Genomic DNA, 25,614 nt, shown 5'->3' on the forward strand with positions numbered 1-25,614 from the left:
AGACATTCCTCTATCACTTTCTGTCAAGGTGACCTGGGGTAGTTGCTTAAACTTCCCTAAGCCACAGTTCGCTCACCTGTAAGATCAACATAAGAGCTACTCTATCAGGTTTCTATGAAGTTTAAATTAGATCAAGAATATAACAGCATCTGGCATGTAGGAAACACTCAATAAATACTAATCCCTGCTTTACCTTTATTCTGTAATTAGTCTTTTCCAGTTCATCCTGCATATATTGGGTTGGCCAAAAGGTTCATTTAGGTTTCTCCATAACATCTTGTGAAAACCTGGAAGGAACATTTTGACCAACCCAATACACATAAAAGATAAGATCTGAATTATGTAAAATCAAAGCCGGTTTGCCTTTAAAAGCCCTCAGAGTTCCTGAGATGCCCCCATTAAGTCTTTGTATTTATTGCAGATTTTTATTTTGTTTTTCGTTTTTGTTTTTGTTTTTTTAGTTTGCCCATGTGTGTACCAGAATCAGTGCTGCATAGTTTGAGCCTGATAAGATTGACCTTACTAAAGAGGCATTTAAGTCACATCTGCCAAGAAGTATGACTTGAATGAAACTAACTTGTACAAGTTTTCAATACTTTTAACCTGAGTTATCAGCTGTCTGCAGTTATTTGTAACCTGAGGGGTACACAGCCCCAAAGGGGAAAGTTAAGAACTGCAGATCTTAGATGCTCTGAGAACCCACTGCTGTACAGTCATTCCTATGAAAATCATTCATGTGCTGGCAGCCCCTAAGGGAGCATAAACCAGGGATTTTGATACCATGCAGCAGAAGAGCAAATTGTTTCTCCAAGCTTTGAAGTATAGTATTCCTCACCTTGGGAAATGCATGCAGAAACAGCACTTGAATCACTGTAACTTCGCTGATCATTATTACAATAGAATAAAATTGAAAAAATATCAGCTAATCAAGTGTCTGCAGAATAAACCCAGGATCTCAGAGTTAGCAAGAAACATCCCAAGTCGGAACTTCTCATGTAAGGTATGGACTGTTTAAATTAACCTCTGTGTAGGCCTTTAAGATTAATTTTAGCTTAAAAATAAAGAATGGGTAGGAGATCAGTTACTAATTTTTTCAGTAAATCTGGTTGGTTTGATTTTTTAAATGGTCAGACTCAATTGTCTGTAGTCATATGTAAGTATAAAAGAATATATACATATATATTTATAGAGCTCTAATGTAATATGTAAAAATGTACATTTATAAAAAATGATTCACCTTAGGAATTCCTTCTTGTGCCTACCAGTGCAGCTCAAAGTATAATTTGCCTTCTAAAATTCCTGGACTGTTATAATAACTCTTAATAAAATCTAATAATATGCTGATTGTTTTATGAATCCCAAATTAGTAAACTTCAGTGAAAACCACTTAATTGTGCTACTTTTCTGTTAAAAACTGAAAAAAGGATTTGCATTCTTGACCACTGTATCCTGTAGAAGATGCTTTCGGCCCATTGTACTCTGGCCAGACCCTAAGCCATGGGCATGACCTCAACCTTGAGGACCTATTGCCCTCGTATGTAGAATGAGCACATATCCTCCGTTGCCTCCGACAGTCTCAGTCTACACCTGTTATCCATTTGTGGTTATGGACAGTTTCCCACTCCTCCCGGAAGTGTCTTGGGTTGTCAAGTTATGTGCTCATCCTAGTTATTTGAGTTAAGCTGCTGGTACTGTTGCCCCTTTGACATAACCTCCCCTACCACATACTTGCTATGTCCTTAGGTTCCTTAAATTGCATTTCGGAGTGATATTCTTGCAATATTTTAGCATATTTTGTTATTTTAGTGTTTTAATTTCTAGTTTCATACTAATATTTTTAGTCTCTTTTGACTTTTTTATTGTAGTAGAGTATATGTAACAATTTTCCATTTTAACCATTTTAAGTGTATAATTCCATGGCATTAATTATATCACAGTGTTGAACAGCTGTTATCACTATTTCCAAAATCCTGTTGTCACCTGAAAAAAATATACCTAGAATTCCCCACTCCTGCCTTTCCTGAACCATGGAAACCTTTAATCTACTTTATGTCTCTATGAATTTGCCCATTTTAGAGAATTCATATAATTGGAATTATATAATATTTATCCTTTCTGTTTGGTTTATTTCACTTACATTGTTTTCAAAATTCACCCATATTGTAGCATATATGGGAAATTTATTCCTTTTAGTGGCTGAATAATACTTCTTTTATATACCACATTTTATTTATCCATTCATCTGTTGATAGACACTTGAGCAGCTTCTGTTTATAAAAATGCTTTTTTAATCTATTTTACTCAATTCTTTTGGCTTTTTGTTTCATTTTTGACTTTTTATTAGCTCATACTTCTTTATTATGGGGCATTTTAGGGGATTTTTGTTGTTGTTTGCTTTCAACTTTTTAATCTTAGTCCTAGACTTCTACTCTTTACATTTCAGTCATCCAGACTTCTTTTTATAGCATCTTAGTTTAGTTTAGCACTTTCTTTTTTACTCAAAGTTTTCAGTGTCTTTTATTTCATTTTTACCCTCTGTGTGTGTATTTGCACACATGTCCTACTAGAGAAAGGCAAACTTTAAAACTTTACCTATTGGACACATTTTAGACATTTAGATCATTATATTTTGAATTGTGTCTGGAACATTTGGCTATCTTGTACTTTTATCCTTAGTCTCGGTTTATAAATAGTAGGCAGGAATTACCCTCAGAGTGTCAGCTGTAAGATTAGCTCACACCCTATGCAGGAGTTGGACTATTTTTTCCCTCTACTTGTCCCTGAAGCAACTTTTCAGTTCTCTTTCATAGAACCCTGTTGTCTGGAAGCTTTAACCTGCTTCAGGGGCTTAATAATTCCTTCACCCGGTAATGGTCTGGCTTTCACATGTCACACATCAGCCATTCCTTCTGTGAGAAATTATGTGATCTAAAAACTGTAGTCCCTGTCTTTTATGATCACTGGGACCTGGGGAAGCTGTGAAGAGATCTGTAGTCAAAAATGCACAGCTAAGTAAGCATTCACTCAGTTTCAACTTTGTCTACTCTTATGGGAACAACCTGGAGAAGGAAATGGCAACCCACTCCAGTATTCTTGCCTGGGAAATCCCATGGACGGAGGATCCTGGAGGGCTTCAGTCTGTGGGGTCACAAGAGAGTCAGACACAGCTTAGCAGCTAAGCAACAGTGACAGATGGGAACAGCAAAGTAGAAAAAGGAATTCGTGCCTTTTAGGCAAATTAAAATATATTTACTTAAAGACTTGTTTAGATAAGTTAGCTAAAGAGTAAGGGAGGGAAGTCTGTGTAATAAAAATGCCAGAAAGAAGAGCTGTAGCCATGACTGGTATGTCAGGACTCTAATCTCTCTGACTAGAAATAAAGAGGGGAGTTTCAAGTTGGTGCTAAAAGTCCTCCAAATGCTAAAATTTCATTATTTTATATCTCTACCTTGTTAACTTACCAACAACTATCATCTGTATGTTTGGGAACTCTATAGTACCAGCTCCTGCAGTTTGGCTTTGTATCAGAAATCCTGGGAAACGTTTCAGAAATACAGATTCCTGGACCTCACCCCACATCTGCTGGGTCAGGATCTACTGACTGAGGCCTGGGGATCTGTTTTTTTGTCTTAAGTTCCTCAAGCAATCGTGAAATTCCCAGTCTGCCAATGACGGCGGATCTGCATTTAGGAACTAGACACACCTGTGATCAAATGCTGCTGACCTAAACCTCACTGAATTCATTCACTTCTGAAGCTCTTTCTGGCAGGTGCTGTGACTTTCCATTTAACATTAGCCAGATGGGAAGATGAACTTACTCCATTACACTCATGCACCAACTAGTAATATTTGAAGGCTAGCATCAAACCAGATACCCCATTTCTTTATCTTTCACATCATCCTGTTCTGCCTACAGAAATAATTCCTGAAATCTTTGATCATTTGAGACACAAAAAGAAAACCAAATAAGGGGGGAAATGGTTAAATATTTGTCCGTTGACTCTTTCTACAATATAGATTAGCAGTTCTTACAGTAGTCACTAAGATAGCTTGACAGATATTTCCTTCATTGGCATTAGTGACCTGTGACTTGTGGGAATCACTGATTCTGAAGGTTCAAAACTTGGGAAAGACAGAAAAAAATTGTAGTCTCACAATAGTTTTTTTCTTTTTTGATAATAGTTCATGGAGTGGGACTACATTATAGGTGCCAATTCTTTACTGGGTTTTTTCTCCACATTCCATTTATTCTTCAACCTGCTGGAGTATGGCTCCTATCCCCCATTAAAAAGCCCATCATTGTTGCCAAAGATGTAACATATTTCAGCCCAGTAGCCACTTCCCTTTCCTCCTCTTAGAGAAGCTCTCAGCAGATTTGACATCCTTGACCATTCCCTCCTTTGAAACACTCTTTTGGCCTTGTGAGTCCACATTTTCCTGGTTTTCCTTTTCCTACCTTACAAACCAACCCTCCTCAATCTCCTTTTCTGACTTTTCTTCCATATGACTTCTCAACTTTGGAGTTTCTCAGACTTTTGTTCTTGCACTTTTTTTTCTCTCTTTAATTTCTTCCTAAGTAATTTTATCCATTCGCTTGGATTTAGTATCATAGCAGTTATTATCTTCATCCCAGATCCACCTCTGAGCTGCACAGGGTTAATCTCTCGTTGGACATCTTACTGACTTCTCACACTATCCACAGCTGAACTTCAACTCTCAACCCTGACTCCCCTCTTCTTCGTCTCATTGCGCTGTATGCAGTTGTTCAAGCCAGAATGTAAGAAAACGTTAACCTGCCATCACATCCATTAACAGTGTATATACCTAGCTTCGTGATTTTTACCATATCACAACACGACCTGGGCTATTATTTACCTAATTATTTTCACTTAACCAACTTGTCTCATCCCAAGGAATAATAGTCATCAGTCTGATGTGCTTGTTATATTCTTTCTAGTAAAATATTCATATACCTCAAATCATATATACCATCATGTCTGACATGCTTTCAGAAACACATTATATTAACCTCCAAACTATATGGTGAATCTGTCCATATTTCTCTATCTCTACCATTATCACGCAGTCATCTTTCACCTGGGTCACTGGTTGAAGCCACCTGACCAGGTTCTTTGCTTGCCTTCTTCTCATCCAACCCATGTTCATACAATTGGAAGAGTGATCTTAAAATATAAATTAAATCATGTCACTCCACAACTTAAAAACCCTTCCAGAAGTTCTTTTTTTTTTTTTTTTTTTAGAAATTAGTGTCTTTGTATTTTTATATATTTTTTGGCCACACCATGCAACATAAGGGATCTTAGTTCCCTGACCAGAAATGAACCCAGGCCTTCTGCATTGAGAGTGTGGAATCTGAACCTCTGGACCACCAGGGAAGTCCCCAGAAGCTCTTAACACATAAACTCCCATTTTCCTAATCGTGTTCCTCAAGACCTTGCAAGATCTAGCCCTTATTTCTCTGGGCGAGAGGAAGAATAAATATATGAATAAAATAAATAGTATATCAGAGGCAATAGGTACAGTGAAAAATAAAATAGGGCAAGAAAAGATTAAATAAACCATTTGGGGCTAGGAAGAATTCTTACTTTGGTTGAGTGGTCAGGGCAGGCCTAACTGAGAAAAAAGACTACATTTGAGCAATAGCTTCAAGTGGGTGTTTGGGCATAGGGCAGTAAGTTCTAAGAAAGTGAAGTGGAAGCAAGCTTGACATAATCAAAAAGCATGAAAGAGCCCAGTGTGGCTCAGAGTCAGTGGAAATGGGAGGAGTGTAGTAGCAGATGAGATCAGCAAGATTTGTAATGGGGCAGAATTCTTTAGGACACTAGACCATCATAAGGATTTTCAGTTTTCCTCTTTAACAAGATGGGAGAACTTTGGGTTGGATTTTGAGTGAAGGAGTAATATGGTCTGACTTTAGGTTCACTCTAGTTTCTTCGTTGAAAATAGACTGTGGGAAACAAGAGGCAGAAGCAGAGCATTTTGGCTCTTGCAGTAATCCAAAGAGAAATGATACTGGTATTACCAGAATAGTAAAGTGCTCAAATTCAAGATATATCTTGAAAGTAGAATTGACAAGATTTGCACATCAGTCATTGTTTGCTAGAGAGAAAGACAAAGAAAACTAAAACTGTTAAGCATGAGCAGCTGGAAAGACAATTGTCATTTATGAAGACAGGGACAATTGCCTAAAGAACAGGAGATTTTTGTGGGGAGAGGGAAAATGGGGACATTGGATATTCAGTGTTGGATATTTTTTTTAAATACTTGTTAGAAGTCCAAGTAGAAAATAATGAGTATTGTAGTCAGTTGGGTATAACAAACTTGTTCAGGGAAAAGGATCAGGCTCGAGATACAAATTTAGGAGTCCTAGAAAATAAACAGCATTTACTATTTAGTATCATAAGACTGTATGAGATCACCAAGGGAATTAGTGCAGACTATAGATAAAAGAAGTGGTCTAGGGCATTTTGATGTTAAGAGCCAAGGAGTTGAGTAGGAACTAGCTGAAGAGACTGAGAGGGGCCAGTGAAATAGAAGGCAAGCAATGTGAAGTGAAGTGTTTTTAGGAGATGGAAGTGATCAACTGAGTCACAATGCTGATAGCTCTCAAGTACTGTGATCACCTAGAATTAACATTTGTACTTCTTGATGTACTTCAAGGCCATCAGTGACCTTGACAAGAGTAGTCACTGGAATGAGAAGGGCAAAAATCTTACTGGGCTCAAAGAGAGGAATTAGAAGCAGGGAACATAGACAAGTCTTGCAAAGGTTTTCACAGATGCTTAGTATGAAAGTGAAAGTGTTTGTGACCCCAGGAACTGATGCTTAGTATAGTTCTACCTAAAACAACACAGGGATGTTTCTTAAGGAAGTTTAAGATTGTTATGATTTTTAACTGTATTGATTATTTTCTATTTTTTTCTGCATTAATTGAAATGGGCCTAAGATATATTTCCTTTATTTGTGATTACATTGATAGATTTTTCTAGTGTTGAACCATCCTTTCACTCTGAAGATAAACCTTCATTGGTCACATAGGATTTTATTATCACTATTGTTTCTGTTTTGTGTTTTTTTTTAAATACATTGATCTTTTATTTTAGAGTTTTTTCAATCCATATTTTATAGTAAGATTGATTTTTAATTGTCTGATATTGTCACTGTCTTGTTTTAGTGTCAGGGTTATATTAACCTGATGAAATTAATAGCATGGTTGTATATAGTTGGCCTTTTTTTCCCCATAAACAGTTAATATATGAGATGATCTGTTTCTTGAGGATTTGAGAAAGCTACCCTTGAACTTACCTGGGTTTTGTGTCTCTTTTATAAAGGGACACTTAATTATCAATTTGTTTGCTGGTTATTGGCTTATACAGCTCTTTGTCATTTGAATCAGTTTTGCTAATTTATTTTCTGGAAAATTATCCATTTTAACATATTTTCAAATGTATTAGCATAAAGAACTTTATTGTAATTTTTTAAAGTCTTTGTTATATCTGTAATTATGCCATCTTTTTCATTTCTAATATTTTTGTCTTTTTAGGTCAAGTTTTATACATGTCTTTCTTCTTGTTTAGTCGCTAAGCTGTGTCCGACTCTTTGCGACCTCTTGGACTGCAGCACTCCAGGCCTCTTGGTCCTGGGCCTCCCTGTCCAGACCTCCAATCTTTCTTAGTATATTTTTAAAAGAACCAACTTTTTCTGTTTTGTTGATCCTTTCTTTAGTTTCTTTATCAATTTTATTGAAACAAATTAAATTTATTTCCTTTCTTCTACTTACTTTAGGTTTACTCTTCTCTTTTTCTGTCTTAAATTGAAATTCTCCATATTGAGTTATTTCAGGGGACTCATAATGTCAGCTTGTCCCACTGTTCATATGCTAAGCTTAATAATTTCAATAAAGGTGATAATTGCTAGTTCTCTCCTTTGTTAAGGGGCTATTATTCCCTTTGCAATTACTAAGTAGAATGTAGGGTAATACTTTGTGCAAATATTTTATTACCCAATATCATTTCACCTAATGAGTTTAATAACCATGGATGATCTTTACCCTAATCACTTCTTTCAGTGGGGATTGCTAATGTTTTTCTATTCTGTTATTCTTTCTATATTTATTAGCTAGTATTATTCTGTAAAAAAAAGTTTTCCCCTTTTTTTGTAGTCTTTTTATTTTTTTATTTTAGTTTGGTGTGTGTTTTGTTTTTTTATTTCTTTTTAAATTATTATGAGTTTTTAGTTTAAAGTAATCAGTTACAGTCATTATTATTTTGGATGCACAAATTGCCTTAAATGTGGCTACTAGGAACCCCCTCAAACTGGCCCTTGTGTTCTTTTCACACATCTCCATAAACCTTTGAAAACTTCTTGCTTTCTAACACAAAATGTCCTAAGCCTACTTTTTACTCTCCCTGTCCCAGACTTGGAATTAGCCGTTTATTAAAGGCACCATCTTTACTCAAAGGTGCCCGGTGTTCTTCTGTTGTGTGATTTTTCTGTCTTTAGAGTTCAATGATGTTGCTCTAATAAAGTTTACATATTCTATTTTTCTATCTTAAGAGTTTACATTATTAAAATGGTTTTGTAGTAGGCCACCCAGAAGATGAGGAAGACTGGTTCTTTTTTCCATTAATAAAGTGACACTGTACATGTAAGCTCCTCAAATTTAAAGTTAAAGTTCTCCTCATCTCAGCTCCATTAGGCAGTTTATGCCCTTAAAACCAATGAACTGTTAATGTATTAAGATACTTGGCTAAAATCGATAGGTTTAGCTACATACCCTAATGATAATGCTAGCTAGCATTGAAATGAAAGCTTGGAACATCCAGTGAGTATTGTTGAGGACAGAACTTAAACCAAAACCAACTTGGAGTACTTTGTGAATACTATATAAAATCTCAGTTTCCCTGGGAGTATTTCCTTTAGAGGAATCATTTACAAAACGCTTGAACTCTACTTCTGCTTTATTAAGGTAGTTCAAAATCCTGTTGATTTCAGGGTTATTTTGGTTCAGATAAACTCAGTTTATTTGGATTTGTGACACAGAAAAAAAATTAAGACCATAAAGTAAGTATAGGAGGATAGGTATTGGGCCAGCCCTGTTGCCTTTAGTCCTGCATTAGCCTCGGCTCTCAATAAGTAAGAACCAGCGTTGAAAAGTGGCAGAGCCCAGCTCCTGGTTTGGAATGTGCTAGGGGCTGCAAGGTAGTAGAAAAAGGTACTCTCTTTGTAGCTCTCCTGACTCTAATTTTAATAGGAATTAACAGAACAGATAAGCATATATCTGGAAATAAAAAGTCAGCTCCTATCACTAAGTTATAGTTTCAAGATAGATTTCTAGTGATCTGTTTCATGCTTTAGGTGATAATAGGAAATTATTGGTATAGATATTTTGCGTCACTAAAGATCAACACTAGATTTTGTAGAGATACTTTAAAAAAAAAAAAAAGTAAACATATGAGCCTCTAGTATTTGCACTTGTTACTCAAGCACGTTATTGAAGTAGAGAGTAAATGACTAGTGTAGTGACCACTATAGCTAATGGGAATCTAATCCAAATGATAAAGCATCCCAAAAAGTCTTAAAACTTTGTGAAAACGATTAATTTTCCATCTAATTTGCTTTGGTGATTGTTCTATTTTATTCTTGTGTTTAACTTTAGATTATAAGCTCATTGTGACATAGACTGTAATCAGTTACATTCTCCGCACTGTTGGTAAAGTGTCGTGGCCACACTGGTGCAGTGCATACTAACCGGCTGTTGGAGGTCCTCACCAAAGGCCTGGTGCCCTCTGGCGCAAATCACTGTGCAGTTGTCAGCTTTGGCAGAAAGGTGATTGGAAATCTTCACTAGAATTCTTTTCCTTAAGCAAGGCAAACTCATGGTGTATTGAATTATTGAACCCTCTTTTTAATTTGAGAACTGAGATTTTTGCCTTACCCAAATGTTAATAATTCATATGGTATTTATGTGCTCAGCAGATATCAACTTAAGTTTTTAGCTGGTTAGGGACTCCTAATAAGACATGGCAATGGCAGCCCACTCCAGTACTCTTGCCTGGAAAATCCCATGGACGGAGGAGCCTGGTGGGCTGCAGTCCATGGTGTCACTAGGAGTCAGACTTGACTTCACTTTCACTTTCATGCATTGGAGAAGGAAATGGCAACCCACTCCAGTGTTCTCGCCTGGAGAATCCCAGGGATGGGGGAGCCTGGTGGGCTGCTGTCTATGGGGTCGCACAGAGTCGGACACGACTGAAGGGTCCTAGCAGCAGCAGCAGCAGCAGCAATAAGACATGGAGTGCTTTATTTAGCTTTCACCTGTATCTCTTCTCACTAATTTTCCATTATTTTTCCTTATTCTTCCTTTTTTAAGATGAATATATTATTCCTTATCTCAAAAGAGAAGTTCTGTTTTATAAAGCCTTAATTTACCATTTGATCTGATAAACAGTTCTATTTGGAGGATTCTTTATCCCCACAAGAGAAGAAAATTAATGCCAGTGAAGATAGAAAGTAACAAAAACTTCTTATCATGACTCTTGCTGTGAATAAAGTAATAATGAACATTTATTGATAATGTTAATGTCTTCCTCTGCCTTTGACATTTTTCTCATTTTACGAGGTGTTTTAGTACTTTATAAAATTCAGCAGACTTCTATTTCTCCACCTGGCTATTAAATGTGTTTAAGTGTTCACAGGATTTCATTTACTACTTTCCCATAGTATTTCTGAACACTCCTCAGCACTTCTTAGTACCTCTGCCTCTCAAGGACTTACACATTTAAATTAATGTCTGCATGTGCGCTCAGTCGTGTCCAACTCTCTGCCATCCCATGAACTGTAGCCAGCCAGGCTCCTCTGTCTATGGAATTTCCCAGGCAAGAATACTGGAGTAGGTTGCCATTTCCTTCTGTAGTCATTAATTATCAACCTCATTTTCTTTCTTTACATTTTTAAATGAAAAAGAGGAAATGACTTATTAAACTTATGAAACAATATTTAAGATCTGTGAAATGCAGTTTATTTCATAGATATACATCTAATGTATAGTATTTGTATGAGAAGGAAGAATTATCTTTAAAAGGTGAAAGTTTTTTTTCCCTAATTGAAATATTATGATCATACTGATAAAATTTTTTTCCAGAATTTTCTGTCTAGTAAACAGGAAAACGAAAAACCCCTTTCAGAAAACATGGATGCGTTTGAAAAAGTGAGAGCAAAGTTAGAAACACAGCCACAAGAAGAATACGAAATCATCAATGCAGAGGTAAGATATCTTATCTCTATTTTTTTAAACCTTATATTACCAGTTGGAATACAAATGAAATACATAATTTTTTTAATCAATACCTTATGATTTATAATTTTTATGATTTATAAACATAAGCCCACATCCAAATTAGACTGATTTTGGCCTTTAATATATGCTGAAAAACTTAAAGAATAAGCTAAGTATGATCCTTTAAATAAATTGTAAAGATCAAAGCCAAGATGAATTTCCAAGCGTATTATATTAATTTTGGTTTTTGGAAACAACCAATTCTGCTTCTGAATTTTTTAAAATAATTCCAGTGAGAAGTTCAAGTGAAACTAAGTCAGTGCTTCATTATTTGAAAAGTATTTGATTGTTCTAGCTATACTTTTTTTTAATTAAAAGAAAATTCACTTTGAACAGTTTAATACCATGAAAGCCAAGTATTTGCTTGACCATTTTGTGTTTACCACACTCATAAATACTCAGTTGAAACTAACATACACATTGAAATTTTTTTTTGAAAAATTTTTTGATAAGAATGGAAAACAGAACCACAGCTTATGAGTGAAAATTGCATACATAGTAGAATGAAAATAGCAATATAGTCCATGGAGCCACAGAGAACCTGACATGACTTAGCGGCTGAAAAACAAAGAATCAGGAATTCCAGATTCAAATCACACCATTAACTAGCAGGTAGTAAATGTCTTAAGCTACCTAATATCATATCAGTCAATCACTTACATGTAGCATGTAGGAGTTAGATAAGAGCGTGATTCACGTATTGGTAATGGTCTTTCTGCCTCTCAAATTGCCTTTATCTGTCACCTCTACAGAGGATAAGATGCTTTGTGTAAAATAAGATCAAACCATGAACAATTGGCAATGACAGCATATTTTAGAGGAAAGAATCTCGGAAAGGTATTGACTGGGTTTTCAGGCTAGTCTTAAGTCATGGTTTTCGCATTTGCATAATTTTGGTTTATCTTAACAATGCCACGTGATCTCTGTTAATTGTCAGAAGTTCCAAAAATAAAGCTAACGTGGTTCATACATTCATGAGAACTGAGATAGGTTTTGTTTTGTCTTCTCTTTGTTGTTTCTTTCATTTATGTATTAGAAATGCCTCCAATGACTGTAAACATATGGAAACTATATCTTAATCATTATATTGTATATTTTTATCCACTTAATATTTTTTCTATGTTCATTTATAGACTTCAGCAGGTCTGCTTTTATATAAAAGATCTCATTTCTTCATCTTGAATAGTCAGACCATTAAACAATTCATTAAATTGTGTTTAAACTAGTGGATAAATTATTGTCATTATTAAATAAACCATTTGTTTCTTTACATTGTCAGATTAAACATGGTGGTTTCGTTTATTATCAGGAGGGCTGCTGCTTGGTTCGTTCCAAAGATGAAGAAGGTACCATACAGTTTTCGTTTTTAAGTAACACTTGATTTTTCCGATTTCACATTTTTCTTGAGAAATTTGATATTGATTTTTTAAATTTGTATTTTCTGTTGCAGTATAGTGGATTTACAGTTATTAGTCTCATATGTACTGTAAAGTGATTCAGTTACACACATACATATACCCATTCTTCAGGTTCTTTTCCCATATAGGTTATTACAACATATTGAGTAGAGTTCCCTGTGCTATACATTAGGTCCTTGTTGATTCTCTGTTTTATATATGGTAGTGTATATATGTTAATCCCAAACTCCTAATTTATCCCCCCTCCCTACATTTCCCCTTTGGTATCATAAGTTTGTTGTCCAAGTCTGTGAGTGTGTTTATCTTTTGCAAATAAGTTTCTTTGTATCATTTTTTTTTTAGATTCCACAGGTTAAGTGATATCATATGAAACTTGTCTTTCTCCGTCTGACTTACTTAGTATGACAGTCTCTAGGTTCATCCGTGTTGCTGCAAATGGCATTGTGTCATTCTTTTTGATGGCCGAGTAATATTCCATTGTGATCTGTATCTGTACATCTTTATCCATTCCTCTGTCACTGGCCATTTAGGTTGCTTCAAGTCTTGGCTATTATAAAGAGTGCTGCAGTGAACACTGTGGTTCATGTATCTTTTTGAATTACGGTTTTCTCTGGATACATGCCCAAGGGGATTGCTGGATCATACGGTAGTTCTGGTTTTTGTTTTTTAAGGAACCTCCATACTGTTTTCTGTAGTGGTTGTACCAATTTACATTCCCATGAACAGTGTAGGAGGGTTCCTTTTTCTCCTCACACCTTCCAGCATTTATTGTTTGTTCAGACCCCCACTGGCCTTCAAAGCCAAATGCTCTGGAGGCTCCTTCCAAAGCCAAACCCTCAGGCTGGGGAGCCTGCCATGGGACTCGGAACTCTCGCTCCTGTGGGAGAGCCTTTGTGATATAATTATTTTTCCAGTTTGTGGCTTGCCCACCTAATGGGTGGGATTTGATTATATCATGAAAGCGTTCCCCCACCCCCACCCCCGACTGTCTCGTTGTAGCTTCTTCTTTGTCTGGATGTAAAGTATGTTTTTTTGATAGGTTCCAGTCTTTTTGGTCAGTGGTTGTTCAACAGTTAGTTGCGATTTTGGTGTTTTCATGAGAGGAAGTGAACTCAAGTCCTTCTCCTACTCCACCTTGTAGGAAATTGAGGGCTGCTTTTAGTTTGTATACTTGCTGCCTCTGTCCTCAACATGTGGCCATTATCCCCTTGATATGGGGTGCGCTGGTGTGGCGTGTGTACTCCCAGGACAGAAGGGCCAGGGATCGGTACCTGCTCACTCCCTGGACATGCTGCCTGAAAGGCTGGTATTGATTTTCAAAGGTATAAAAAAATAGGTTTTGATTATTGATTTTTATCTTCATTTTAAATGACTAGCTTTTAATATCTGAGTTTGCCTAAGCTAGAGTTAATACTTAACACTCAGAAGCTTTGGCAGAGGGAATGGAGGTGAGAACCAGCATTTTTTGAGCATCTACCACATCCCAGTTACTATGCTAGGCACAACATACATTACTTAGTGTCACTTACAGTTTCTTACTTTTCTAGGTTCTGTATGGTCTATAAATGTTAGACTAACTGTATCAAGTAACATCACATAGGCTGATGCATAGAATAATACCGAATAGGATATTGTAATATTAAATAACAAATGCCATTTTCTACACACATCAAGCTACTGTCAATGCTGAAGGAAGCCAAAATGTAGCATCTTCCAGAAGGGGGATGCTACTCTAAAACACTGAAATATACTTTAAAAAAATTGTAAGTATATCTTATGGAATTATCTCCTCTACTTTTTTCTTTATGCAGCAGACAATGATAACTATGAAGTTTTGTTCAATTTGGAGGAACTTAAATTAGAGCAGCCCTTCATTGACTGTATCAGAGTTGCTCCTGATGAAAAATATGTAGCTGCCAAGATAAGAACTGAGGATTCTGAATCATCTACTTGTATAGTTGTGAAGCTCAGTGATCAGCCTGTAATGGAAGCTTCTTTCCCAAATGTGTCTAGTTTTGGTAAGACACCAACTAAAACATTGAAAAGACAACAGCAGAAGAATTGTCTACCCTTTTGAAACATTTTTATTTGCCCACATGAATGAATCAGAAGATGAATGCCTGATCTGTTTATCCCTGTGGACTCTGTACCTTCCTCTGTGCCTCTTAACCAAGAAACCTTCCCTTCTTTAATTAAACATCCAAATTCATGTCCATGTTTTTAAAAGTATTATAATCAGAGTCTAGATTGCACAGTATATGTTAATGTATCAGTAATATATATCAGTGCATGCCTGCTAAGTCACTTCAGTCATGTCCGACTCTTTGCAACCCTGTAGACTGTAGCCCACCAGGCTCCTTATCAGTAATAATATTCTTTGCTATTACTTAGAGTACATGTTTGCATATAAATTACATCTTAATATTTTATTCAACTTTAGGCTGAGGTATGATTTTTTTAATTTCACATCATCTTGTCCAGCCATTGTAGCAGATTGCCCTGGGGTCTCTACCAAGGAACTCTGGAACAAGATGAATTAACTTTTTGTTTGTTTGTGTTTTCCACCACACAGCTTCCAAGATCTTAGTTCCCCGACTAGGGATTGAACCACTCCCTGGCAGTGAAAGCACTGAGTCCTAATCACTGAATGACCAGGAAATTCCCTGAACTAACTTATTCATCAATAAAGTTATGATATTTTTACCAATAAAACCAACTTTAAATTTTATCATTTATCGTTGAGTGATTATATATGTGTGTGTGTGTGTCTTACACATACTTTATCCTCCCTTTCATTTTCTGCCATAAATTTCCCCATTGTTTAATAAAGAAATGCTTTTACAATGAATTAAAATTATATCCTATCAAATTTTTTCTAAGACATACCTCTTGTACATTTTAACCTCTAAAATCAGAATGCATATTATACAATGATGTCTTTTAGTCACTGTCAGCCAGGTGGCAGTCATGATGTAATTGTATGAATACTTTAATTTACAGCTTCTGGTAGGATCTAGGAAACACCAGCATGTGACTGCTTCATGTTGTTGTACAGCAGAAACCAACACAAAATTATAAAGCAATTTTCCACCAATTAAAAAATAAGTTGTTTTTTTTAAAAGCTTAGTTTGAGATAAACTGTCACTTGAAAACATACAAAAACATTTAGGCATGAGAGGAAGTGATCTAGTATTCCTACAAACTTAAATATGGGCTTCCCAGGTGTCTCAGACGGTAAAGAAACCACCTGCCATGCGAGAGACCTGGGTTTGATCCCTGGGTTGGGAAGATCCCCTGGAGGAGGACAGGAAAACCCACTCCAGTATTCTTGCCTGGAGAATCCCATGGACAGAAGAGCCTGGTGGGCTGTAGTCCATGGGGTTACAAAGAGTCGGACACGACCAAGCGTCTAAGCACAAGAGCATGAAATTTAAACATAATCGATCTGCTGAAAGCATATGTGACTTTACCAAAGTCTTCCCTAAATATTGAATGTTCAACTCTTATTTAGAAAGTTGAGTACCTTGAAACTGATAACTACAAAAACTTGGAATTGATGTAGTAGTATCTTTGGAAATAACAGGGTTAGATATAATCAAATCTGTGTTAGATTGCCAGAGATAAACTTACACATCTCTTCTGTTTGATACTCAGAATGCACTGTGCCTTTTTTTTTTTAACTGTAAATAGGTGGCTATATATAATTCTTTAATTATTTTCTTTTAGAATGGGTAAAGGATGAAGAAGATGAAGATGTTTTATTCTACACCTTCCAGAGGAACCTTCGCTGTCATGATGTATATCGAGCCACTTTTGGTGATAACAAACGTAATGAACGTTTTTACACAGAAAAAGATCCAAGGTACTAGAACAATTCAATTAAGTCTTTATCTTCATCGTATTTCTCTGGTTATCTAAAGTGCTGCTCTTGGTTGACTTAAAACATTGATTTTGACTGGAATCAGATGTAATAAGGCTAAGGTGAGCATAGCATTCTTTTATAAGTGATTTAAATTCAAAATTGGAAACTAGTTATATTCAAACTTCAGAGTGAATACAGATATATCATTAGATTGTAGGTGCTGAATTACTAACATGCTCTCTACTGACATGAGAAGAGTTCTTAGTTTAACACTTAAATAGCATTCTCATGCAGCACTTATGAATCTCTTAGGTCATAACTAGATTAACCATATCAGTTACACAGAATTAACTATTTATTTCATGTAGATTATCTAAAATTTAAATTGCTTTGCTTTGAGCCATGATATACTTTGGTCTTTAAATTTTACTTTCCCTAGTAATCTGGTAATTCCTCCTTAAAGCTAATTCTTTTTGCTTCAGGACGTACGCCTCATATTACCACTTAACCAGGCTGGAGAGGAGATGATAATAAATTTATCTGGCAAAATCCCTTAACTCTTACCCAGATGTACTTTTCCAAATGATTTATAAGAAACTATTTCTTAACATCAGGGTCCTGTCACCTTATACATCATTTAACATGTGATTTGGACAATGTCTGAACAGATTTTGCAAGAGAAAAAAAGTGAGCTTTAAAAAACAATCTGTGAGTGTAAAATTGATACCCCAAACAAGAAAATTAACCCTTCACTTAATAAAATCTCAGACCTGACAAGGACCTTAAAGAAAATATTGTACAACCCCAAGTTCATATAAAGAACTTGAGGTCTGAAGAAATTATTCCAGCCCATAGACCTAACATTCTTGATCCGGTAACACAATCATTATGCATTTTTTTCTGATGAGGATTCTATTAATGAGAATTTACTACAACTATTCCTACGATCCCACTATTTTATGTGTCATTTGTCAAGATTGTCTTTTGGAAATGACAGTTTAAGCTAGTAATTTATTACATTATACCAATGACTTATGATTATAGACTATTTTCTGTCTTGCAACTAAAACTTACCATCTATCTTTATATTTCTTAGTGTTTTCAGTATGAATTACTTTCATAATAAGGAAATGCAGATGCAATATTTAAAGGCATCCAGTGTGTCGATATGAATTAGTATAATGCTCTTGGGGTGGTCTTTGATTTATCGAGTCATAAAAATACTCTTAATCATTAAAATAGTATTTCTATAACTAGGAATTTATCCTAAGGAAATAATTGTAAAAGTTATGGAGAAGGAAACTATCTTCATGATATGTTCCCTTTTACATTTATTACAATGAAATAGCTAAGTTTTTAAGAATTATGATAATTCAACTTAGTAGTATATTAGGAAGCCATTAAAAATAATGATCATAAACTGTATAACTATTGTGGGAAAAGATGATAATATGTGTAGTAAGAAATGCAGAATCCAAAATTGCATCTGTATTTTAATTACATCTATTTAAAGACATGTATAAAATGCAAATAAGCCCTGGAAGGAAAAATAGAAAACTAAAATTTTAAAAATGTGTTAGTTGTGAAGTAATTGGCCTCCAACTAATAAAATAAAATTAAAAAAAAAAAATGTGTTAGTTTAATGAGATTGTGAGGGTTTTTCTTCCTGTTGTTTGTTTTGTTGTAAAAACTGGGAGTAGGAAAAAAGGATATCCAACATGCATTCAGAGGAAAAACAAAGAAAACTCTGTCTCTTTTCTTCCCTACAATTACATATCTTCTCCAGGAAGTTTATTTCCTCTTCTCAGCAAAAGCTCCTGTAATCTATTAACGTGATTGAGTGTTAAATGATATCTGTAGTTTATCTTGAAATGCATTTTTTAAAAAAGATGGATTGAAAGATATATAAATATGTGATAAAGGAAATACTGCAAAATGTTAGCAGGTATAGAATCTTAGTGGTGGGTTCATAATATTCATAATAAAATGTTAGAGAAAAATTATTTTGAATGCCTTTGAGGAGAAATTGAGAAAAAAAATAGCCAGTTTTTACAAGCAGTATTTCACTAAGGAATTTTTCTTTTCTGTGTGCATTAGAAATTAATATATATACTCAATACCAGTGAGAAATTGTCATTAGCAATGGTAGCTTACATTTGAAATTTATTGGATTTTCCTCTCTCTCCCCCTCTCTCTTTTTTCTGCCTAGTTTTTTTGTCTTCCTTTATCTTACAAAAGACAGTCGTTTTCTCACCATGAATATCATGAGCAAGACCACTTCTGAGGTGTGGTTGATAGATGGCCTGAGCCCTTGGGACCCACCAGTACTTATCCAGAAGCGAATCCATGGGGTCCTTTACTATGTAGAACATAGAGATGATGAGTTATACATTCTCACTAATGTTGGCGAGCCTACAGAATTCAAGGTAAATCCTGTGTTTTCCTGGTCCCCATTTAGGCTGTTAGGAAGTGTTACAGTAACATCAACATTTCTTGCTCTAAGAGTTTATTGTTTCTTAAGTTTTGGGTCATTTAAAACTGATGCTACCTTCCTATGTATAACCAATCCCATTTCTCTTCCCTCAGAGCTAATATACCTCTTCATATTTTACTATACCCAAAAAAGTTAGCAAAGGAAAATATTCCCTATCCTAAATAATGTTAGTCATCAAAGCCAAACTTAGTGGCTTAACAAACTTTTTGAACTTTTATCAACTCAGATTTTGTGAGTCAGCAGTTTGGACTGATCTCAGGCGGTTCCTCTGATGGTCTCTGCTAGGCTCAGTGATGGCCCCACAGTCATCTGGCTCTCAGTGCTTGACCGTCAGCTAAGCACTGCATCATACCCACCCAGCAGGCTAGCCAGGGCTCATTCCTAAGGTGATGTTCACACTTCAGCCCTGATGCAGAGTTAAGTTCCTTCAGCTCTTCATTAACAGTGCAGACTAATAAGGTCTGATTTTCAGTGGTTTCATCGCTAGATGCTGTAGTCATCATTTCTGATCTCATCTAATTTTATTCCACACAGCTAATGAGAACAGCAGCCGATACCCCTGCTATTATGAATTGGGATTTGTTTTTCACGATGAAGAGAAATACCAAAGTTGTAGATTTGGACATGTTTAAGGATCACTGTGTTCTCTTCCTGAAGCATAGCAATTTACTTTATGTTAATGTGATTGGTCTGGCTGACGATTCAGTTCGATCTCTAAAGGTATGTTTAATTTTCAAAAGATAATACTGTTAATCAGAATACATGCAGTATTAACAGAACATCAAATTTTGAATAATAGCAATGTACTTTTTCTTAGAAATTAATTTAAATAGAATTTAGTATAATGGGTCTTCATCAGGGTTAGGAGGTTTATTTTAGAATTACTTTTAGAAGTCTTTGCTTTAGTGCACTGAAAAATACCGCTGTGTAGGATGAACTTCAGAAGTAGAGTTAAGTGCCATTGTGTTTCTCTTCCCACATATCTCTGTATCATGTGTCTCTACAACCTCAGATATAGTCATAACTCAGGCCAGCTTCACAGCTGGAGCCTAACCACTACCTCCTCCTCCCATCCCAGACAGTAGGCATGCCTCCCATGTTTCTGCTACAGTGTTTCTGCCACGCTTGTTTGTGTCCCTATCATCTCTTTGCCAATTTTATAAAACTGTGAATGGTAACATCATTGCCCAGTTTTACAACAGCATAACATGTGAGTTAAGGTAACAGGCACTGAAGGGAAGAAGAGAGGTCTCTGTTTTGCTTGATGTGGAAGGAGTTGTATGACCAGCAGACAGGCCATTTGTACCTCCCTATCTATAGTATTATGACAATTTTTGCTAAAATGCAATTCCAGTAAATTCACTTGATGTTTATTAAATTTCTATGTGCAGAGTTCTGTATTGGGCTCTCTGGAATAGAAAGATAGTAAGTCAAAATACCTGGCCTTAGGAGAAAACCATTTATCATGAGATTAGACTTATACACAAAGATTAAGTATAGGATGGGTTTAAATAAGTGAGATTAAAAACATAAAATGTGCCATGAGGCCCGGAGGGCCCAAAAAAAACTTTAGGGGGTAGTAGAATTTGAGATAACCAAAGAAGATAGATAGGGTTTTGTTGGGTAGGGAAAGGAATAGTATTCTAGGATGAGAAAGTCCATCAAATGAAGCTCTAAGCTGCAGAACTTAGGAAAATATTCAGGAAACTGCTAATAAATCACTTTTATTGAAGCAGAACAAATTACTAGGGGATGAAGCTATGATTTGGCATTCTTTGACTGTCAACAAGATGAATTTATGTGTAAATTATGAAGAGGGGAAAATTTGAACTTTGAAGGCAGGGGAATAATTTGAGGAGTCATACTATACTTCACGATGTTATCTGGCAGCCACGTTAGAGTACACCGAAGCACCAAGAGACGAGGGGTATGGAGGTTAGTTTTGAGACTGTTATAATGGCATAGAGATCTAGACTAGAGATCTCTTAAAGAAAATTAGAGATACCAAGGAAATATTTTCATGCAAAAATGGGCACAATAAGGACAGAAACAGTATGGCCCTAACAGAAGCAGAAGATACTAAGACGAGGTGGCAAGAATATACAGAAGAACTGTAGAAGAAAGATCTTCATGACCCAGATAACCACGATGCTGTGATCACTCACCTAGAGCCAGACATCCTGGAGTGTGAAGTAAAGTGGGCCTTGGGAGGTATCACTACGAACAAAGCTAGTGGAGGTGATGGAATTCCTGCTAAGCTATTTCAAGTCCTAAAAGATGATGCTGGTGAAGTGCTGCACTCAATATGCCAGCAATTTTGGAAAACTCAGCAGTGGCCACAGGACTGGAAAAGGTCACTCCCAAAGAAGGGCAATGCCAGAGAATGTTCAAACTACCACACAATTGCATTCATTTCACATGCTAGTGAAGTAAAGATCAAAATCTCCAAGCTAGATTTCAACAGTACGTGAACTGAGAACTTCCAGATGATCAAGTTGGATTCAGAAAAGGCAGAGGAACCAGAGATCAAATTACTAACATCCGATGGATCATAGAAAAGGCAAGGAAATTCCAGAAAAACATCTGCTTCATTGACTATGCTAAAACCTTTGACTGTGTGGATCACAACAAACTGTGGAAAATTCTTAAAGAGATGGGAATACCAGACCACCTTATCTGCCTCCTGAGAAACCTGTAAGCAGGTCAAGAAGCAACTGTTAGAACCAGACATGGAACAACAGACTAGTCCTGAATTAGGAAAGGAATACATCAAAGCTGTATATTGTCACCCTGGTTATTTAACTTATTTGAGAGTACATCATGTGAAATGCCAGGCTGAATGAAACACAAGCTGGAATCAAGGTTGCCGGGAGAAATATCAATAACCTCAGATATGCAGATGACACCACCTTTATGACAGAAAGTGAAGAAGAACTAAAGAGCCTCTCAATGAAGGTGAAAGAGGAGAGTGAAAAAGCTGGCTTAAAACTCAACATTCAGAAAAAGAAGATCATGGCATCCGGTCCCATCACTTCATGGCAAATAGATGGGGAAACAATGGAAACAGTGAGAGACTATTTTCTTGGGCTCCAAAATCACTGTGAATGGTGGCTGCAGCCATGAAATTAAAAGACGCTTGCTCCTGGTCATGTATGGATGTGAGAGTTGGACCATAAAGAAGGCTGAGTGCAGAAAAATTGATGCTTTTGAACTGTGGTGTTGGAGAAGATTCTTGAGAGTCCGTTGGACTGCAAGGAGATCCTACCAGTCCATCCTAAAGGAAATCAATCCTGAATAGTCATTGGAGGGACTGATGCTGAAGTTGAAGCTCCAATACTTTGGCCACCTGATATGAGGAACTGACTCACTGGAAAATAATTTGATGCTGGGAAAGATTGAAGGCAGGAGGAGAAGGGGACCACAGAGGATGAGATGATTGGATGGCATCACTGACTCAACAGACATGAGTTTGAGCAAGCTCCAGGAGATGGTGAAGGACAGGGAAGCCTGGTGTGCGGCAGTCCATGAGGTCACAAAGAGTTGGACTCGACTGAGCTACTAAACAACATCTAATGGCATAAATAAGAAAGAATGAGAACCTAAATAAAACAGCCAGAATTTTCCATCTACTTCATGAAGTCAGATTATCAAATGTAATGTCTGGTGTCTTAAAAGGCTATATAAATGTTCTAAAACAAAAATGATTTTTAAATTTCATGATTACATTTTTCTTTCTAGTTATGGTTGTATACATTACAGATAAATAATATTTAAATAAACAAATTATCCTTGAAAATAATCCACAGTCTGAAGCAAATAAATTAGGAACTCTTCTAGAAAGACAATGCAAATATATGTCTCTAGTGCTTTACAGCAGTGGATTCTTTGGATTAATTACAAGAAATTTTCTCTATGAACCTAAGCTCTTTAACCATAGTTTCTACAGGTTAAATGGCACACTCTTTATGCACACATCCCCCATGTATCCTCTCTGAATAGTGCCCACCAGTGACGTTGCTGTGCCAAGACCTCTGATTTTCTAAGGAATTTGCTCTTTCTACAATTACTCAGGAAAAGAAAGGCAATTTTCTTTGAAATATTCTAACTCTCAGTACCATTTCTAACATACCGTCAGCCTGCTTACTAGAGCTCTTTTAAAAGGTGTAAGAGGGATGTTAGTGGAAGGCTTGAGGCTGGACCCTGCTGCTCTGAGAGAATAAATTTTGATTTCTTTTCCTCTTTTCTTAAAGTTAACAATCTTTATCATAATAGCAGCGAGTCTCTCAGAGTAGGTGTGCGGGAAAGGTTTTGTTCTGCACAACGGTTCGCCTGGGAGCTAAAGTGAAAAACAAATCGTAAATGCTTCAGTGCTGCTGAGCTCGTTTGTAGTCCCGGAATAATGACTGTCGTCCCTGGGGCTGTCCGGGCAGGAGTGAGGGCTGCTGGGTAAATTATTAAAACCACAAGCGAGAGATCTCATGTTCTATGAGAAGAGAGATCTCGAGGATATCTTTGGGTTCTGGAATTCCTACTTGATTGGCTGTTACTCTTAATCTTTTTGTTGTTTCATTGCCCAAGTTTATATATCCCCAGATAAACTTTGATTATTAAAGGACATTTCAAGTCAATCTAGAATCATGATAAGCCATTTTCCTGTACTTTTTTCTTATTTTTATTGATCACTAGCGTAGAGTTTCATTTTTCACTTGAAATATTTTTTTTGTTGTACTGAAGTAATCCTTAAATGAGGCATTAGATGAAAGTGGATAAAAATAAACTTGATATCTACATCATCTTGTTTGGAGCATACCCAGAAATTTAATTAATAATACTTAGTGTCTCAATAAAAACTACAGCTAACTGTTCTATTTCTTTAGCTCCCGCCTTGGGCCTGTGGATTCATAATAGATACAAATTCAGACCCAAAGAACTGCCCCTTTCAGCTTTGCTCTCCAATACGTCCCCCGAAATACTATACGTATAAGTTTGCAGAAGGCAAACTGTTTGAGGAAACTGGGCATGAAGACCCGATAACAAAGACTAGTCGTGTTTTACGTATGGAAGCCAAAAGCGAGGTAAGTTTGTGATCCCCACTGTCAGCCCCGCCATTTACTGAAAATATTCTCTTTGTTAATTATTAATGCCCCTGATGGGATTACATTAGCACAGATTAGTAAAGTGGATCTCACATTCCACTGCAAGACTCAAATCATTTTAGGAGGTAAATGGACTTTTCTTTGAACTTGAATACTCATGCATTTATTTTAACATGAATTAGAAAATTTATAACCAACATGAGTGCTAAGTCACTTCAGTCGTGTTGAACTCTTTGTAACCCTATGAACTGTTGCCCACCAGGCTCCTCTGTCCGTGGCATTCTCCAGGCAAGAATACTGGAGTGGGTTGCCATGCCCTCCTCCAGGGGATCTTCCCTCCTCCAGGGATTGAATCCACGTCTCTTACATCTCCTGCATTGACAGTTGGGTTCTTTACCACTAGCGCCACCTCGAAAGCCCTTTAACCAGCTTAGCAAGGCCTTGATTTTGTGTATTGTGTATATTTAAATATTAAAAGTTGATTTAAAGAAAAAAATAGTTTGTGTGTCATTATGGCAAAAATTTTAAAGGTAATAAGCAATTAGAGAGAACTAGGCTGAGATATGGAGAAAGCAATGGCACCCCACTCCAGTACTCTTGCCTGGAAAACCCCATGGACGGAGGAGCCTGGTAGACTGCAGCCCATGAGGACGCTAAGAGTTGGACAGGACTGAAGCGACTTGGCAGCAGCAGCAGCAGCAGGGTAAGATAGCCCCTGCCCTTGTGGATATTAAATCTAGTGGGGAAGATGCAAGATTTTGAAGAAATAATTACTAATGTCCTGATTGCTGCAGAGGAAGATGTACTGAGGACAGTGGAAACATATGGTAAAAGGACCTTACCTCATCTGCAGAAATGGGGAAGACTTCTCTGAGGAAGTATTGCCTCTAGAATGATCAAGAGTTAAGCTAGGGGGTTTCCCTGGTGGCTCAGTGATAAAGAATGCACCAGTCAATGCATGAGACACAGGTTCGATCCCTGATCCAGGAATATCCCACACGCCACAGAGCAACTCAGCCCATGTGCCACAGCTGTCGAGCCTGTGCTCCACAACGGGAGAAGCCACCATAATGAGCAGCCTGCATATCGCAACTAGACAGTAGCCCCCACTCGCCACAACTAGAGAAAAGCCCACACAGCAATGAAGACCCGGCACAGCCGAAAATAAGTAAATAAAATTATTTTTAAAAAAGGATTAAGCTAGAGGGGCTTGCCTGGTGGTCCAGTAGTTGAGATTCCACCTTCCAGAGCACGGGACTCGGGTTTGATACCTGGTCAGGAACTGAGATCCTACCTGCAGTGGGGCAACCAAGCCCGCATGCCACAGGGAAGACCAGCGCGACCAAAAAAAAAACCAGTTAAGCTAGAAAGGGGGGAGGATTATT

General features: G+C 36.7%; 1 protein-coding gene across 5 annotated transcripts in view; it reads left to right on the top strand.

The window, feature by feature from the left end:
• PREPL (prolyl endopeptidase like) overlaps positions 1 to 25,614 on the top strand; it is a 37,289-nt gene that overhangs the window by 1,179 nt on the left and 10,496 nt on the right. The window contains exons 2-9 of one of the 5 annotated variants that reach the window (XM_065929350.1): positions 462 to 1,000; positions 11,165 to 11,287; positions 12,639 to 12,705; positions 14,592 to 14,795; positions 16,504 to 16,639; positions 18,849 to 19,065; positions 19,668 to 19,853; positions 24,011 to 24,208. In XM_065929350.1, the coding sequence (XP_065785422.1) occupies positions 782 to 1,000; positions 11,165 to 11,287; positions 12,639 to 12,705; positions 14,592 to 14,795; positions 16,504 to 16,639; positions 18,849 to 19,065; positions 19,668 to 19,853; positions 24,011 to 24,208 (1,350 nt within the window). In that variant the 5' untranslated portion in view covers positions 462 to 781. Of the gene's footprint in view, positions 1 to 461; positions 1,001 to 9,679; positions 9,851 to 11,164; positions 11,288 to 12,638; positions 12,706 to 14,588; positions 14,796 to 16,503; positions 16,640 to 18,848; positions 19,066 to 19,667; positions 19,854 to 24,010; positions 24,209 to 25,614 lie in introns of all 5 variants that reach the window. The other 4 variants (XM_065929351.1, XM_065929349.1, XM_065929353.1 and 1 more) reach the window with 4 other exon arrangements.

Source organism: Muntiacus reevesi, chromosome 3 (assembly GCF_963930625.1).
Source record: "Muntiacus reevesi chromosome 3, mMunRee1.1, whole genome shotgun sequence".
Taxonomy (NCBI): domain Eukaryota; kingdom Metazoa; phylum Chordata; class Mammalia; order Artiodactyla; family Cervidae; genus Muntiacus; species Muntiacus reevesi.